The following is a 17813-nucleotide window of genomic DNA, read 5'->3' as shown; positions in this document are numbered from 1 at the left end:
TAATTTTTAAAATTTAAATTAAATATGAGGGGTTTTTTTAATTTAAATTTGAAATTAACAATGTATGTTAAGGCGTAGGCTTATTATAATCAATTAAAATCATTTAAATTAAGTACAAGCAGTGCCATGTTTGCTACCAAGGTTTAAATGAAGTCACTCCATTGAATTGCTAGAAGTCACTGGCAATCAGAGATTGTTGTCAAAAGCTGGTTTAGCATTTCAACAATAGCAAATGCAGATAGAAAATTTTATTCTTTTCAGTTTATGCAACTAGTTCAGTTCAATGATTAGTTCATTCAACGTTAAGAAATCAATTGGGAGTTGAAAAAGCAGGAATACCCATTTTCTTCTTTCAGTCTGTGAATAAAAACTGGGTGTGTGGATGAGATCTACTAGTTCTAAAATCTTGAAGGCCATGGTGACCAGAAACAATCAGTTAAATTCACTAATTGTAGATAAACTTCCCTTGTTTAATAAAGTTAGTTTTAAATTCAAAGTATGTTTTGATAAACTTTTTTCTTATGTATTCCCAACATTTAAGGCAGTTTTGTGTAATAAAATAATCAGAATGCTGTTTTTGTTTATTTTAATTGCATTTGAATTTCTATTCAAATAGAGCTCGACACAAATGACAAGGAAAAATTACTTATCTAGTAATTAAGAGATGCATCATTCATCATTTTCTAACATAATAAAAAGTGTCACAAATTAAGAATCTGAATAAATGTAAGTGTAGCTATATAACTGTTTAAATAAACGTGTATGCATATAGTGTACTTTTCTAGTTAGTAAAAAGCACAACATTTAGTGTAATGGCTATATTTAGTTGCAAATCAAAATGGTTACCAACCAATGACAATAAACCTTTCTTTAGGAAAATAACTACAAAGTAGAAATGCAAAAGATGATGAAAATGGATATAAACTCAACGTTCCCTGCTTGACAATTTAAATCAGGATTAAAATAGGTGATTTAAACTATCTATCCTGCTCCTCAGAGACTTCAACAACTCCAAAACTATCTAGAAAAGAAGATGGAAATGTCTGGGACGTGTGTTGAGAATGAAGCCAGAACATCTGCCATGGCAGGTGTGCCACTGGGCAGCTGAAGGAACATGAAAAAGGGGCTGATTGAAAGACTCCCCCTGGAGAACACTAGTTAGAGAGAGAAAACTTGCAGGACTTAACACAGAAGACGTACAAGCAGCAGCCCAGGATAGACAGGGATTGCAGAGCCTTGTTTGTGCCATAAATGGCACTTGCCCGCATTGGAAGGATCCAGCGAGGGACATCCAGCCAGCAATCCCAATTAGCTGAGATTCTCCCCCTTTCTGACAGAGCCCTTTCAAGTCCCATATCTCAATTCTTGGAGTTTGTTTTTTAACATCAACCCTCATATTGCACAGAAAACACAGCTGTATGGCATAGTTATGTTTAAGTTATGCAAAATTCTAAGAAGGCAGAGATAAGGAACAAGGATCCAAACTCTTTCATAGCTAGCATAACAATGTAATATATTTATATCACAAATATAATAACGTTAAACTAAATTTACACTGTCACTAATCCTACACTGCATGTTACTTTGGACTTGGCCTCAGAAAGCCTGGTTTCTATTTCAGACCTTACCAATGACCTGCTGTGTGACCTGGGCAAGTCCCATCTAAAAAAAGATATATTAGGCTTGTAAAAAGTACAGAGAAGGGCAACAAAAAATGATTAAGGGTATGGGAGAGTTTAGAGTCTGGGACTGTTCAGCTTACAAAAGAGACGACTAAAGGGGGATGTGATAGAGGTCTATAAAATCACGAATGGTGTGGAGAAAAAGTGCTATTTACCCCTTCACATAACACAAGAACCGAGGGGTCACCCAATGAAATTAATAGGCAGCAGTTTTAAAACAAACATAAGGAAGTACTTCTTAACACACAACACACGGTCAACCTGTGGAACTCATTGCTGGGGGATGTTGTGAAAGCCAAAAGTATAACTGAGTTCAGAAAAGATTTAGATAAGTTCATGGAGGATAGGTCCATCAATGGCTATTAGCCAAGGCGGTCAGAGATGCAATCCCATGGTCTGGGTGTGCCTAAACCTTGGACTACCAGAAGCTGGGGCTGGATGACAGGGGATGAAAAACTTAATAATTGCCCTCTTCGGTTCATTCCCTCTGAAGCACCTGCTGCCAGCCACTGTTGGAAGACAGGACACTGGGCTACACGGACCATTGGTCTGACCCAATATGGCCATTCTTTTGTTCTTTTCAGCTACCTTCCCCGTGTGTATAATGGGAATAATTTTCTTTATAAAGCACTTTGAAACTGACAGGTGGAAAGCAATAGGACTGTCATTTTGTGAGGTCAGGAGTGTAACTTCGAAACAAGAGTTCCTGCTAATTCCCATAAAATTCAACTCCAGGATATTGTCTGCATGCAGGAATTATTAAGAGAAATTCTCTGACATGGGTTATACATGAGGTCAAATGCAATGGTCATTGTGATGGATCTGGAGCTGTTCTGTATTAAGTTATAAATACCATGTATTGATTTGGTTATTGGGGTATTTCCTGTATGAATATATTGGTTTAGCTCAATAGGGGCTGTGTGAAAAAACAGGCAGGAAGGAAAAGAATGGCTCAATATGGTCACCTCTCTGCAAACACTTCAGAGTGGTTAAGGGAGAATGTCAGAACTATTATTTATGTGTATTACTCTAGTGCCAGGAGCCCAAGTCAAGGACCAGGCCCCACTATGCTAGGCACTGTACAGACACAGACCAAAAAGATGGTCCCTACACCAATTAACGTTGATGATTTTGTCTCCGTCCCAGCCAACACAGAAAACTGCTTGTGACCAGGACAGGAAAACTCCTGCCAACACAAGAACAACAAAAGAACTATGGGAGGATTAAAAAGGGACACTCTCAAGAGAGAGGCAATAGTCATTCAGGAGGAAATAGATGGAGACACAGGGGCCCGCTAAGGGTGTCTGAGAAGCTAGGCCTGCCTAGACTGCCTCCAGGAAGCAGTAGGGCTCTGGGTCAGAAAGACGTGTGTGTGAACGGTTTGTAGTTTTGAGATATTCTCCCTCTAAAAATGTTGTTTCTATGGTTCAGATTAAAAATACTTCAGTTTTAAGGAGGCTGTCTATTCTAGTCACTACATTCACCGCTGGTCAGGGGCTCTCCCTAAATCACATAACACATTAGGAGGTGGGTCCTTAATTTTGAACGTTTGTTTCAGTGTTTTAAGGGGCGGTTGGGTCTTGACAGTCACTAAAACATGTTATGTAATTTAGGAACAGCCCCACCCCTGAGACTCCAGATGGAAGAACTGCAGGTGCCCGAATTCAGTCAGACTTGCAGGATAAGAATGCTTCAAACCCAGAGTTCTGTAGCACAGGGGCCCATCTAGGAGTGAGAGAATTGCAAAATTTCCCCCTCCTTCCTGAGATAAATACAGGCATGAGCCTAAGACCCAAGCAGTGGACTCCAAGAGGGGACACAGGTGCAGCAACTCCAGCAACTGTGGCAATCACAACGGTGCCTTCTGGCCTTGAAATCTATGAATCAATGGCATTAGCACAGAGAATCATCAGACCTGGACATAGGTTTCAAGTTGTTCCTCTTTTTCATTAAGCTCCTAAATTTGCCGGCGTTTGACCTCTTTATCTTTCCTTTTATCCCGAAGCAATCTCACAGCTCCTTTGTGTCCTCTGAGCTCTCTGCTGTTTGGAAATCCCAGAATTCCTGCTCATGTTTCCAGAAGCAAAACATGCCCTTGCAAGTCTAAAACTATTCATGTTAGGCTGAGGGAAAGCTGACAAACAAGGAAGAACAAAAGCAACGTCCTCTTGAGAGAAAGCACAGAAGATGCCTCCACGCTACAGGCTGCGCCAACTCTGTTAGCAAAATGGTGGCTGGACTCAGCACACATGGAGACTCCTTAGGCCTTGGCTACACTTACCAGCTAGTTCGACGGCTGGAAATCGAAGTTCTGGGTTCGACTTATCGCGTCTAGTCTGGACGCGATAAGTCGAACCCGGAAGTGCTTGCCGTCGACTGCGGTACTCCAGCTCGGCGAGAGGAGTACCGCGGAGTCGACGGGGGAGCCTGCCTGCCGAGTGTGGACCAAGGTAAGTTCGAACTAAGGTACTTCGACTTCAGCTACGTTATTCACGTAGCTGAAGTTGCGTACCTTAGTTCGAATTAGGGGGGTAGTGTAGACCAAGCCTTAGAAACTTAAAGGTGCAGGAGTCAGAAAACAGAAGACATCCCAGTTTCATAGCTAGATAAACCACATTGGTTATGTGACTTGAATAAATGAATATCTGATTACTCAATATAACAACTTCTGGTGTATTTCTAGTTTTGGCTGGACTTGCTCTGCCCTGTGCTTGTTGGCTATTTCTTTTGCCCTCCCTCACTCTCTTCATCTTAACTCCACTCCACACTTGTCCCTCTTACCCTCTTCTGCCCCCACCCCCTTTGTTTCACGTTTCTTTCCATTTAGTTGATCCCCTCCTAACTAAACCTCCCAACATAATGTTTTCTATCATGGCATTAGTCACTCTGCTTGTGTGTTTTGCCCATTTCCCCTCCTGTCTGTCTTGTCTACATAGACTGTAAGCTCACTGGGGCAGGGACTGTCTTGTTGTCTGCTGTTTGTATAGCACCAGATTCCAGTCCCCTGCTCCAGTGTATTTGTAATTATTTATACACATTGGAAAAGCTTCACTGGGAGAGACAGAGAGCTCCACACTAGAATAACCCATAGCTCCGTGCTTAGGGACATTCATCAGGGACAGTGGAGGCCCAACTTCAAATACCTTCTCCTCATCAGGCAGAGGGGGGAACTGAACCAGGGTCTCCCACATCCCAGCTGAATACTCTAATCACTGGGCTAAAAGTTACAAAGGGGGAGGTGGGCAGGCTGCTTCCTATGTTTTATGGGGGTTTAGATGGGCTCAGAGCACACCTAATGGATCATCCCCAGGCCTCATTTGATGATCCCACTGCAGCTTTGGCCTGAGATAGGGTCCTGGTTCCTAGATGGAGGCAGCTGTGCACATGCTCGCTGACAGAAACTGAGGCTTCTCAGGGACTTTAACAGTGGAAGTTTAGGCACCTAGAGAGTTAGGGGAATTTGAGGATCTCAGTAGTGCTTGAATGTTGGCGCCTACATTTTAAAAAAGTATTTAGGTATTGAAATCAATGGGAATTAGGCACCTCAATGCCTGTCAAAATGTGGTCCCTTGCCTTTAGTCTTTCTGTGCCCGAGTTATTATTTGGTATATTACTTGTTTATCCATGTTCTGGAACCAGTAAAAGGTTTTACTAAAAATAACTAAATATAATGACTTCATTTATTGCATTTTTATGGGGAAGAGAAATTGTACTGAAGCCAAGGGCCAGGCGACAACTGGTTGTGGGTAGATCCTTTACTCTAAATTTGGTTCCCTCCTTTTTTCATAGAGTAAAACTATGTTTTTATTGTTATCGCTTTGATTGTTTCATTGTGTTTTATGAGAGGTTGTTTCTGTTTGGATACAGAAAGACACCTTGAAGCAGCAAGTTTGAGCCGGCAGTTCTACGTAATTATCTGAACCTTATCTCCAAACGCCGATAAGCAGTTTTAATGGGTTTATATTATTCCCACCCTGGCTTCGCTAACTGGAAAACTTAACACCACACAAAAGGGTCGTGGCCACGCAGATGGTTAGGGGAGTTAATGTGGTGCAAGGCAAAGGTAAAAATGCTATAGAAATTCATTAAACAAAACACTTTAGCAGTGTTGGTAATGCAAGTAGAGTTTAAAATGAACTAACGGTGGGGCTGATCGTGCAAGCTCATGCCTGTAGGCAGCTGCCACCCTGGCAGCCAGTTTAAAGATGGGTCTCAGAGCATCTAGGTTCCCTGCTCTGTGGCAGGAGCCTGGTAGCCCACAGAGCTCTCAGGGCTTCTAAACTCTTGGGTCTGTGGTGTGGGACTCCCTGGGCTACTCCTGGCTCCAGAGATCTCCCCAGGCTGCCCCCCACCCACTTCCTGGGAACAGGGTCTGGGAGTCAGGGGCAGTTGGCTGCTTTGTTTCATCTAGAAAAAAAAATGCAACAGAAAGAATTCAATTTCCCCCTGAAATTGTGAAGTTTCCTTTCCACGGGCTATTTTGAAATTTCTATGTTTTGTTCTGAATTGGCCCAAACCCTTTATTGAAATGTCAATTTCCCACAGAATGGAAATGCCACCTTTGGACCAGCTCTAGTTCTAAGGCCCAAAGCTCCGTGCAGCCTCACCCACCACGACCCTGCCCAGCAAAGACAATGCACTTCTCATTCTAGCTGTCTCATCTATTCTGTGGAGACTTCCCTTATGTTTTACTAAGAATGTGTTCTTGTCCATTGCTTCATTGTGCTGTTTTGGAGACCTATCTAAAACATAGGGAGAGTGGAGTCTGTTGAGATGCTTATCAATAAGATTAGCACTTACATGACCTAGGATAGATTATTGAGTGAGGTTCTTTGGCCTGCCTTACACAGGAGGTCAGACTAGATGGTCATAATAGCCCCTTCTGGCCTTAAAACCTATGAATCAACCAAGGCTGCTAATCCCCACACTGAAGAGCATAAGGGCACTCACCCGATGGGCTTATGCGGTAACGTGCTACCACGGTTTAATGTGACTATTACATCAGGCCTCCTTCTGTGCTAAAATATGTTTGCCTAACACCATGAATCTAATTATAGGTGGTTGGTAAGTAGTTTTCTTCCCCCCAACCCAAATATTTTTTGGTGTTGTTAAATTTTCACTCAATAGTTTCAATGAAAACCCAAAAGCCTTCTATGAAAGCAGAAATCGATTGTTGGGAAAAGTTCTAGTGTGTTGAAAAAGACAGTTCATTTATTTATGCTTTGGGGAAAATAATTTTGATTGAAATTTTTCAGCCATCTCTTGTTCTTCTCTGTCTTGTGAAACAGGCTAAAGGCTATGATTAGGCACAAACTGTGGATACATGTGTGCAGGAGAAGCTTCTTTGACAATCAAGGATGGGAGAAATATTCTCCTTATGGTGTTCTTGGGTGGGTGAATGACCACTTTCAAATTCACCTGCAGGCTGACTAGTATAAGAATGTTGACTTGCATCTGACGAAGTGGGCATTCACCCATGAAAGCTTATGCTCCACTACCTCTGTTAGTCTTAAAGGTGCCACAGGACTCTCTATTGCTTTTTACAGATCCAGACTAACACGGCTACCCCTCTCATACTTGATTATCAAAGTTCCCTAGAAACGTGGAGTGAAATCCTAGCCCCAAAGACAACAATGGGAAAACTTCCCATTGCTTTCAAGGGGGTAGAATTTCATCTCTGCTTCTTACATATATAATGCCAAAACAGATGATAAAGAGAAAAGGTCCCTGACCCCACCTAGTCAATGGACAGACCAAAGATGAAGGATAGAATGCAAGAAAAAAATACATGTATTCAGCAGTGAAGTATAGCATGTCTTATTAGTTTATCCTATTAAAATCTCTTTTTAATTATGTCATCTTTTTGTTAATGTTTGCATACAGCTGAGGGACTAGTAGTTTTAGGGCACCTGGAAGAAGGGTATCGTAAGGAGAGACTTCAAGGAAGGGGAAAAATGGCAATATCCTAGATCAGGCCAGGATTCTCAGGTAACCATTAGCATTTTGTAGCACTTTTCATTTTCAAAGGGCTTTAGAATGGTTCATTAATTCATCCTCCCTGCACCTCTGACACACAAATAATTATCACTCTTATTTTACAGAGAAGGACACCAGAACACATGGCAACGTTGTCAGAAATGTTCACTACTTTTGAGTCCAACTTGAGCCACCTGCAGGGAGAGAAGCTGGCCCCAGAATTGTTTTAATAGGCTATAATTGGTCTTATTTTTTATTAAGGAAATTAGGATGCTTTGTATAGGCATCACCCTGATTGTTTTATGATGATTTTTTTAGATATGAAATGCCCAGTCTACGGAGATATGTAAATAAAGATGCTAGTCTTATTGAGTGAGGATGGAGACGACAGGACAAATTTGCATACAGTTACTCAGTGCACATGCACGCAGGTCACTGCTTGCCAAAAGACCCAAAATAACCCTATTTGCACTGAGGTACAAAATAAGCACCTACAATGACATAACCACCTCCCCCACCAACTCACTGTATATATTAATAGCATTTGTGGTGAAATCTTGGCTCCACTGAAGTCAGTAGTAGGGACAGGATTTCACCCTCAGTATATACACAGAAATCGGTCAACAAAACACCCTTCCACACCAGTACAAACAGTATCATTCCAGACATTTTCAAGATTACTCAGCCCCCATTTAAGGATCTAAATCCGTGGCATGTGTTTCCAGAAGCACTCGGCCTCCTGCATCTGCCATTGTCATAGATTTAGGTACCTCTTAGCTACGGGATGCTGAACTCTGTTAGAAGTCTGGTCTCTAGGTGCTAAAGCCACACTAAACGCAGGCGGCCTGATTTTCACAGGTGCTAAGCATCCACCGCTTCCATTGACTCCACTCATGTTCTTTGGAAGTTCCACTCCTCTGAAGATCACAGCTATGTTGTGCAGACCCTGCCTATAGGGGAGACCTCATTCCTCATCCTGTGGCCTGGCTGTTGTCTGACAGCATCTGCCTTTCAGGGACTCCATTGTTATGCCTTCGCTCACTAGGTGCTTGGGTCTTTGCTAAGGTACACTGAGACTGTTGTCAAGGTGAAACTATCTTGCCTCACTCACACTAAACCCAGGATCATTTTTCTTTTTCAGAGGTGCTTAAACATTAGTGACAACGTGGTCTGGTGATCAGAGTGCAGGATTGGGAGGGCTACCTCTATTCTGCTACCGAGCTGCTGTGAAACCTTGAGTAAGTCACTTAACCTGTCTGTGTAACCTAAGTCTCTCCATCTAGAAAATGGGGATAACACACCACCTAAGCAATATATTTGAGATCCTAGAATGAAATCTAATATGACCATCTGGACTGGCCCATTCTGGATTCAATACCAGGGTAAATGAGAACTGAATCTGATCCTAGTACCACAGAGTAGAGGTCTGCTTGGGCCTAAGTTGTTAGCCCGACCCAAACCTGAAATGGGCCCACACCCACCCGAGCAGGTCAAGTAGTTTTCCCACCCAACCCTGACATTTCCCCTGAACTGGAGTTAGCACCACTGCTGCCTAGGGGTTGGTGCAGCCACAGATGCATGAGCTGGTGGTTGCCTGGCCTGCTCTCATGCGGTGCGATGAGAGGCACTGCGACTCCTGGGCATGCTCATGTACAGCACAGTGCCAACAGGAGTGAGGGACGCAGACACAGCCACCGGCCTTATGGGCAGGAGGAGTAGAGCTGACATGACCCAAGCCTCAGAGGCTTGCGTAGTTTTCCGACCAGACCCACCCCAAACATGACACTTGTAGCTGGGGCCTGTTGTCGCTCCATGGTAGACCCTGTAACTCATTCACAAGACAGAGGGTCAGGGGGCAGATTGTGTTGTTGATTGCTCTGGTATAAATGTAGAGTAACTCCAAAGAAACCTACTATTTTAAGTCAGAGGGGTAGCCACGTTAGTCTGTATCAGCAAAATAAATACATATGTTAGTCTAAGGTGCCACAAGTACGCCTGGTTCTTTCTACTATTTTAATGTTTCTTTCTCTGTAAGGGAGACATGTATGAAAGCCATTCAACACAAACAGCCCTAATGGTTCACTGACACACCAAGGGATGAAGTACATAACATAAAGCAAAGGTTACATGAATCAGAAGGAGCAAAGTAGAATTCTGAATCACAGAGAAAGTAGCCAAGCAGCAAAAGAACCTCCAGCCGGTACCCATAAAGCTGGTGACACATTAACCATGACATCAGTGCAAGTTGTATTTTACATCCAATAACCTAGTAATCTTATAGGGCCTGAACCTGTGGTCCTTACTCAGGCTTCGGTAAATATTTTGCCTGCATAAGCTCTCCTAATCAGGTAGCTATAAACCTCCTAGAGTTGTCACTTTTGCAGCAGTGCGGAGAAAACCACCAGGCAAGGCTAATATTCTGAGCGGTTTCATCTGAATCATCCACTGGAGGAGCCAAGGACCAAAGATACATGACCCAGGCCTTACAAAAGGAAGGTCAGCCAATTTCCAGGCTAACATTATAGTACGTTTCACATAAAGTGATAATTCAGTGTAATGAATTAACCATTACAACCTCTGTTCAGCAAGGTACTTAAGCATATGCCTAAATCCAAGTATGGGAGTAATCCCACTGAAGTAGTAGCTCAGTGAGATTAGCCACCAGCTAAAGAGTTTTAGCTGGACTGTAAATTCCTTGTGGGATGGAGCTGTGATTTTAAATGGGTCTGTCAAGCACCACATGGACCTTTTCTGCTGAATTAACAATAAATCAGTGGTCCAGCGTAGCAGGGCTCAATAAAGGGATTACAGCTCAGAAGGTCTCCCCTTCTATGCCCATACTTAGATCACTAAGTCATGCTACTCCCTCTTTAGATGCAACTTTGCATTTTTCTGTGAGCCAGCATGAAGGAAGCCATTATCTCACTTCCTTTCCAATTGGCCAGCAGAGAATGGAAGTGTTTTTCCACAGTAAATTTGGGGTCATTCAGAATGAAAGGCAATACACGCATGTAACGTTCCTAGTGTTCCAGACTCCGACCTGGACCCAACCCATCCAACAGGTGCTTCACCAAGGAACAAGCCAGCAAACGTGAAACATTTTCAAATGGCAGCCGGAAAGGAGAGGTCCTCCAACAGCTCAGCACCAACCATCCCTTGGGATTTGCCACTATCAGGGTCTCCTGGATTGTTTTGGAGAGGAAATCATAGATTTAGTCCTGTTGCCCTGGGGCGATGGACTCCGTTTGCCTGCAGCAGAAACACACAATGCTCATGGGTGGGTGCTAGAAATCTAAAGGGAACATAACAGGATTAAACCCTATTGTCTCCTCATTAGGTTTCAGAGACTCACCTTCTGCAGACGGAAGCTCTAAGAGCACAGTTGGTTTTTTGCCAGCCTTTTTGGATTTCACTCTGGTAGAAGAGACCTTGGAATCTTCCCAGTTACCCAGTTTAGCTTCAGAGAGAGGAGAAAAGCATTCTGAGTTGGAAAGGTTGGAAACTTCAACACTTGTACCACCATGGCACTCACTATCTGATTTCACCCAAACCAACTGTAGCACTAATTCTCCAATTAATAACAGAAATGAAAAGGCCAAAAAAAATAAATCAAAGTTTAAGGAGGAGTCTAGTATAGTTATTCTAACAAGAGACTGGGAGTCAGGTCTCTTGGATTCTATTCCCAGCTCCAGGAGCTTAGTCAAGTGATTACAGAAGGTGACAGTGCAACAAGACCTCCTGGGTTCTCTTTCCAACTCTGCCACTGACTCACTGGGTGACTTTGTGCAAGTCATTTATCTGCTCTGTGCTTCAATTTCACTACTGTAAAAAGAGGACAATAATACTTACCGATCAGAAATCCTGGGAGGAGGGTTATGACTCAATTACTTAACATTTGCAAAGTGCCTAGAGCTCTTCAGATAAAATATTCCTTACAATTACAAAATATAATCAACTATTCAGGCTCTGAATGCAAGTATATGCAGAATAAATCAATCATCTCAGACACTGATTGACATTATGATGATTATTATGCTGGCTACCTGTATTGATCTGATCCAGCCATTGGATCAAGAGCGCCATAGGGCCACAACACTACTAGGTAACTAGTTTAGGCCACTGCAAAACCATATGGGCAATCAATAAGGCTGGTCCCCAGACAAGTGCTTCCTGCTCTTCGCAACCTTCTCTATGGGTTATATGTTAGCCAAAACACGTATCACTCCCAGGAAATGCTGGACTAATTTAACTGTAAATTGAAACAAAAGAGCACACTCTTTCCCAGGAGAGAGATGTGTTGCCTGCAGCATGCAAGTCTGCTCCTGTCTAAAACAGCAATACAACACCCCAAATGGAAGGAAATTCAGAGGCACTTTGGATATAAATACCTGTAGAAAAGGAACCATTGCTTCTTAAGCACCCCCTTGCAGGCAAGCATGGCTCTAGCAGGAACTTATTACCCTAGGTCTCCAGGGTTTAGGAGCCTCATTTCTAAAACTCCCTGGCTGGAGTGGGTATGGGAACCCAGGCCCGCCCAACCAATCCCTGGGTTCCACTTCAGGGCCTGTGTTTGAAAGGGCTAGAACCAGTCCTTCTCCATCCCTTATTGTCCTCTAAGCTATTTTCACCCTCTGTAGTCTTTCTTCCCCAGCCTCCTAACCTGTTTCTCCCTCTTTGAGGTGTTGGTTTTGTCTAGCAGTTTCTCACCAGTCTGCTGGAAGAAGTCCCTCTCTGCAATCCCTTAGTCTCACTGGCAGCAGCAGCTTTTCTGCTCAGAAGTTCCCTCTCTAATTGAGATCCTTAACCTTGTATCATGCTCAGGTGCTTCCCTGCCTAATTGACTACCTCCTAGTTACTCAGTGAATTAACTACTCCCAGGTGAATCTGAGCTGTCTCATCCCCTCTAAGCTAGGCCTGCTGCCCTCTAACAATGCCAATTTGGCTCCAAGAAACTGCAAAGAAATATTTCTGACTGAAAATTTAAATCTTTCTCTCTTAGCTTGGGCTTTGATCCCTTCCTGAGCAATACAGCTGAGATGGTATCTTCTTTTATCTTGGAAATAAACCCAACATCCTAACATGCTTTGTGTATCAGTCTCATAAGACCATCTAGCTCACTAGCACTACTTACCAAGGAACTTAGGGTTAATAACTCCTTCATCTTTCAGTAGTGGTGTAAATACTACCTCTGAAGAACCTTCACCACCTGAAAGGGGACAAAGGAATTTCATAAAGAGAGAAACAATTATCCTGAGGATGCACTGTCTAGTGGCCGGAATTGGGACTAGGCACCAGGAAATCTTAATCTGACAGTGACTCACTATGTAGTTTTGGCCTAGTCATTCAAGTCAAATTTTTCAGAAGTGGCCTCTGATTGGAGGTGCCCAACTTTAGACACATTGGGCTTGATATTCAGAAAGTGCTGAGCACCTGCAGCTCCCATTGACTTTGACTGCAGTTGTAGATGCTCAGCATCTCTGAGAACATAAGACCATAAGAACGGCATAGTGTGTCAGACTAAAGGTCCATCTAGGCCAGTATCCCATCTTCCAACAGTGGTCAATGCCAGGTGCCCCCAGAGGGAATGAACAGAACAAGTAATCCTCAAGTGATCCATCCCCTGTCACTCATTCCCAGCCTCTGGCAAACAAAGGCTAGGGACACCATCCCTTCCCATCCTAGCTAATAGCCATTGACAGACCTATTCTCCATGAATTTATCTAGTTCTTTTTTGAACCCTGTTATGGTTTTGGCCTTCACAACATCCTCTGGCAAGGAGTTCCACAGGTTGACTGTGCATTGTGTGAAGAAATACATCCTTTTGTTTGAAACCTGCTGCCTATTAAGAAATGCATAGCTTGGGTTGGGAAACCCCCAAATTAATCCTCATTGAACATTTCAACCATAACATCTTTTTACCTCTGTTTCCCCATCTGAAAAAAGAAGGGTGATAATACCTGCTTTGCAAAGGGCTGTAAGATCTACAGATGAAAGGTGCTGTATAACCTGAAACTGTAAAGTCTTTTGTTTTTCTCTGGAAGAGGCTACAGAAGGGACTGATCAAGATAAATCACTTTGGTCTTGAATGGAAACCTCTTTCACAATGCTGGGGAACACTCATGAACATGCTCGAAGCATAGACAGCACCTGTGAATAAGTCTGGGAAGTGCTCTGCAGCTCCAGGACCCTTGTGGTAGGCTAGAGGTGTGACGGTGCCTATCCCAAAGGAGAATGGTCACCATGCCTTGTACCACGTCTTGAGTGGCAAAGTATTAGAGGATGTAGGAAATCTCACCACTCCCATTTGGAATGCTAGGGAGAGCTGGCACCATGCCCTCCAAGTGCTGTGTTCCTTTACAAGCCCCCCATTTCTTTTGCTAGTCATCAAAACGCTAGTGGCCAAAAGGCAGAGGCATTTTCTTCTTGCGGGACCGACAATGCTGTACCTACGTGTGACACTGAGGAGTACACAGATCTCTCTCTCGCTCAGAAGCTCTGAGGCATAGCAATGTTGGTTCTGAAGCAAATTCTTCACCTGGCCACTCACGTCTGCCAGCTCGATTTCACCTGCAAAGCATGACACAGATAAGGGCTGAAGGCCAGCGAAGTCTGGGAGCAGGAGGAGTATGATTCAGGCCCATCTCTAAAATGAAAATCTTTCTTGTTCTGAGCATAAAAATCTGCACAGGACCAGCTAGAATCCATAACCGGTAACTAGAAACCTACATCTTATTAGCTTATTTCATGTGATTTAACAAGTTCATGGGGCCTCCTTAGAGACACTGGCTTCCTGTTATGTCACACTGGGACCATGGTAACTTGGAGCCTTTGTATGCAACTATACATGGGATTACATGCAAGAGCACCAGAGGTTGGCCCCTATGGCCTGATTTGAACTGGAACATCAGCAGAGCCTCATGGACTCCATAGTTACAATCTGCAGGTAGTTAGCGTGAACATTCTCTCAGACTTCAACCCCGTAAGGCTTGAGGACGCCCCCACCCTGAAAGTGAAAGTCGGCAGAAACCCGGTCTAGTGTCAAACTGCATGGTCAAGCACAGCCGTAACAAGACAGGGCCCCTGGAAAGGCACAGTGACCCACCATACCTTCATTCTCATAGCCACAGCAGTGTTTGATGCTCTCCAGGAGAAGCTGGACTTTGCAGTGAATGTTAAAAAGGGTCTTTTCGTTTTCTGTTGAGAAAGACATAATTCATGGGGCAAAACTTAAACTAGTTGTGGCTGCAGGGAGCAGGCCCATCGAGAGAAATACGGGGCTCTGGTACATCATGTTCACTGAAGCCCCACCCCTACCATTTTGCCCCCATCTCACCCCAGTTACAGATATTGAGCTTGGAGCCTCAGTACAACTGTCTCCCTTTCCTTCCCTCTTGTCAGTCTGGCTGGGAGCTCTGCACAAAACCAAAAGCTTTCTCCCTAAGCTATTCTGGCTTAGCCTGTCCCAGCAGGATGGTTGAATTCTGGATGAGGGGGAAAAAGACAATTACCTTTTCCGTAACTGGTGTTCTTCAAGATGTGTTGCTTATGTCCATTCCATATTAGGTGTGTGTGCTTGCCACATGCATCGGTGCTGGAAGTTTTTCCCTTAGCAGTATCCATAGGCCGCTGTGCCTCGACTCCAACCTATCCGACTGAGATGAGTTCCTCCCACGGGACCCCGGGGATCTTTGGCATTTGGCATATCTGTGTCAGTAGACCGGTGATCTACGCCTCACGCTGCTTGACCTGTACCGGGATCTAGAGCAGGACGGTCATTGGTAGAATCTCGTCGATAGAGGGGATTCGCGTCTTGGCAACGGGTGCCGGCAGGTAGGTGACCGGTGACCCCATTCCGCTGATTGGTTGCAGGACCAGTGCCGAGACGTTGGAGACACAATGGGTCAGTCTCGACGCTCATGCCGGGGGCATGATACTGCGCAGGTCTGCGTCAGGTTACCAGCGAGCCGTGCCTCCAATCGGTGCCCAGGGTCCGGAGACTGAAGAGGGCTTCTCTGAGCCTGCTCCCAAAGTCCGAGGCATGACGGCTCCGTGCGGGCGAGCGCTGATGGGATGTCCCCCCTGCTGAGGTGGGGACATTCGGAACGGTCCCAAGGCGGGTTTACCTCTGGAGCCAGTGTGGGCGGCACCGGTAGCATCAGGATCTCCTGCGCTGCCTGCAGGGCCTCGGGCGTCGACGGGACTTCGAGTTGACAGAGGTCCTCGTCAATGTCCAGTGTGGCGGGCATAGTAAGGGAGGGGCTCGACCACTCGATATGAGCTGGGGCCTGACTCCCTGACGGAGGTGTTGAGCCGCCCAGCATGGGTCTTGGCTCTCCTCCGCCCCTCTCCTTTCCCTTACGAGATGTGGGAGATCTTCCCCTCACAGACATGTTGGGCTTCTTGGCCGGGGTCAGGGCTGGGGCGGGGAATCGGTGCTGGCTCGTAGATGGCACCAGCGGGGCACTCTGTACCGACGCTGCGCTGCTCGGGGCCGAGTCAGACCTCTGCTCCGGTGCCGGAGTCAGCGCCGACTCCATCAGGAGTGCCCTGAGACAGATGTCTCTCTCCTTTTTCGTTCCGGGTTTGAACGACTTACAGAAGCGACACTTGTCTACAGTGGGGGTTAAATCAACCTAACGGTAGAGTACAGGGTGTGAATTTTTCACAGTTCTAGGGTGACCTACATTTTAGGTTATGACCAAGCTCCTTCAGGCCCTTAGGGCCAGATTTTTAAAGGTATTTAGGCACTGCTGCACTCAGCTTTGCAATGCCTCACTGATTATGGAGTCTAAATGTCATTTTAAAATGTGATTAAACACTTAGGATCCTAAATCTCATCAACTGTCAAGGGGATTTTGGCTCTTCATGGCCTAAATACCTTTTGAAAATGAGATTTAGGTGCCTGAATCAGTTAGCGATTGCAAGGCTGAGCCTAGTAATGCCTAAATGCCTTTTAAAAATCTGGGCCTAAATCACTTTTGAAAATGCAATTTCGGCTCCCAAGTCACTTAGACATTTTTGAAAATTTCACCCAGGAAACTTTTCACTTACCTTCTCCTAACATTAGAGCTGGACAAAAAATACCAAGTATTTTTTGTAGGAAATTTTGAAAAAGAAAATCACTTTCTATGCAATATTTTATTTTTTTTCCTGCCAAAAACAGTATACCAATGGGGGACAGGAATGCTAGCTTTATTGCCTCTTTTGTCCTGAGTGACTAAGTTCCTTATGGACATGTAGGAGGCAACAGAAATCCAAGGCTGGCAAGTCACTTACCTCCATGAAGCACCGTTATAAACATTTCTACCAATAACCTAAAAAAAAAAAAAAAAAAAAAGCAAGAGACCAGTGACAATTTTCCCACCATCATATACGGACACAGAAAAGCAATCCCAGAGCCTGGCTTAAGTCCCGCCTGCGAATGCTCTGAGTTAGGTGTTTGCTCTTAGCCAAGTTGTGTTCCATAGACTCCTCCCGGCCTGTCCTTTGCTAAGAGATCCTCAGGGTGCTGGTAAGTGGCTATGTTCCCCCAAGTCAGAGCTGCAACGGTAACCAGACCCCATGTTCCAGTTTGCCTGTGCAGGCCAAGGAAAGTCAGAACCAAGGCACAGAATGAGTGAGGGAAACAACATCTAAGAGGGGTAGGTACCTGAAAAACATCCCCCGGGGGAAGGACCCTGAAATTCCTTCACATCTGACCAGGCAACCACCTTGTAAAAGCCAAACTGAGCACGTCTGTCCCGGCTGCCAGGTGCCAACTGTTTCTCTCACTGATGACGCCACCTGTAGATACGCCATGCAGAAGTGCCCTGTAAACATTTGTTTGTGCTTAGGAACCTGCAGGGCTCAAAAGCCTCTTCCTGAGGCGACAGCTGAATAAATATCACTTCTATCAATTAAAGGGGCCTGGTCGAGGCTGCTGGAATCTACTAGCAGGCACCTGCCTGTGTGGGTTGCCAAGGTGTTATGCTGGCTCCCAGCCAGGCAGCTTTACCTTACTATACCTTACCTGGAAGAGATCTGAAGACACCTGGGGAGAAAGGGAGGAGGCTGCAGTCCGCACTGCAGAAGTCAGACACATTTCTGCTTGAGTTAATGTTCCTAAGCTATTAAAAATCAGACCAGATAGGATGAAAGCACCCTTTTTTCCAGGAA

General features: G+C 44.6%; 2 protein-coding genes across 5 annotated transcripts in view; both read right to left on the bottom strand.

Annotated features, from left to right (window-relative positions):
- Nucleotides 1-12504, bottom strand: part of SCN3B (sodium voltage-gated channel beta subunit 3) — a 125164-nt gene extending 112660 nt beyond the window's left edge. Inside the window, exons 1-3 of one of the 4 annotated variants that reach the window (XR_010593119.1) lie at nucleotides 12366-12500; nucleotides 11011-11115; nucleotides 9658-10907 (exon numbers count right to left, since the gene is read on the bottom strand). The gene's annotated coding sequence lies outside the window, so the exon portion shown is untranslated. Of the gene's footprint in view, nucleotides 1-9657; nucleotides 10908-11010; nucleotides 11116-12318 lie in introns of those variants that run through there. The other 3 variants (XR_010593118.1, XM_065569232.1, XM_065569231.1) reach the window with 3 other exon arrangements.
- Nucleotides 12505-12781: 277 nt separating this feature from the next.
- Nucleotides 12782-17766, bottom strand: LOC122173883 (uncharacterized protein CXorf65 homolog). Its single transcript, XM_042851925.2, has 5 exons — nucleotides 17308-17766; nucleotides 16935-16972; nucleotides 14766-14852; nucleotides 14109-14225; nucleotides 12782-12864 (listed from the first exon to the last, which is right to left on the bottom strand). The coding sequence occupies exons 1-5, from the start codon at nucleotides 17475-17477 to the stop codon at nucleotides 12782-12784; spliced, it is 495 nt and encodes a 164-aa protein (XP_042707859.2). The 5' UTR covers nucleotides 17478-17766.
- Between the last annotated feature and the right edge of the window lie 47 nt (nucleotides 17767-17813).

This window comes from Chrysemys picta, chromosome 16, assembly GCF_011386835.1.
Source record: "Chrysemys picta bellii isolate R12L10 chromosome 16, ASM1138683v2, whole genome shotgun sequence".
In the NCBI taxonomy this organism is placed as follows: Eukaryota; Metazoa; Chordata; order Testudines; family Emydidae; genus Chrysemys; species Chrysemys picta.
The sequence above is the reverse complement of the archived record's forward strand: the minus strand, read 5'-3'. Positions and strand labels throughout refer to the sequence as shown.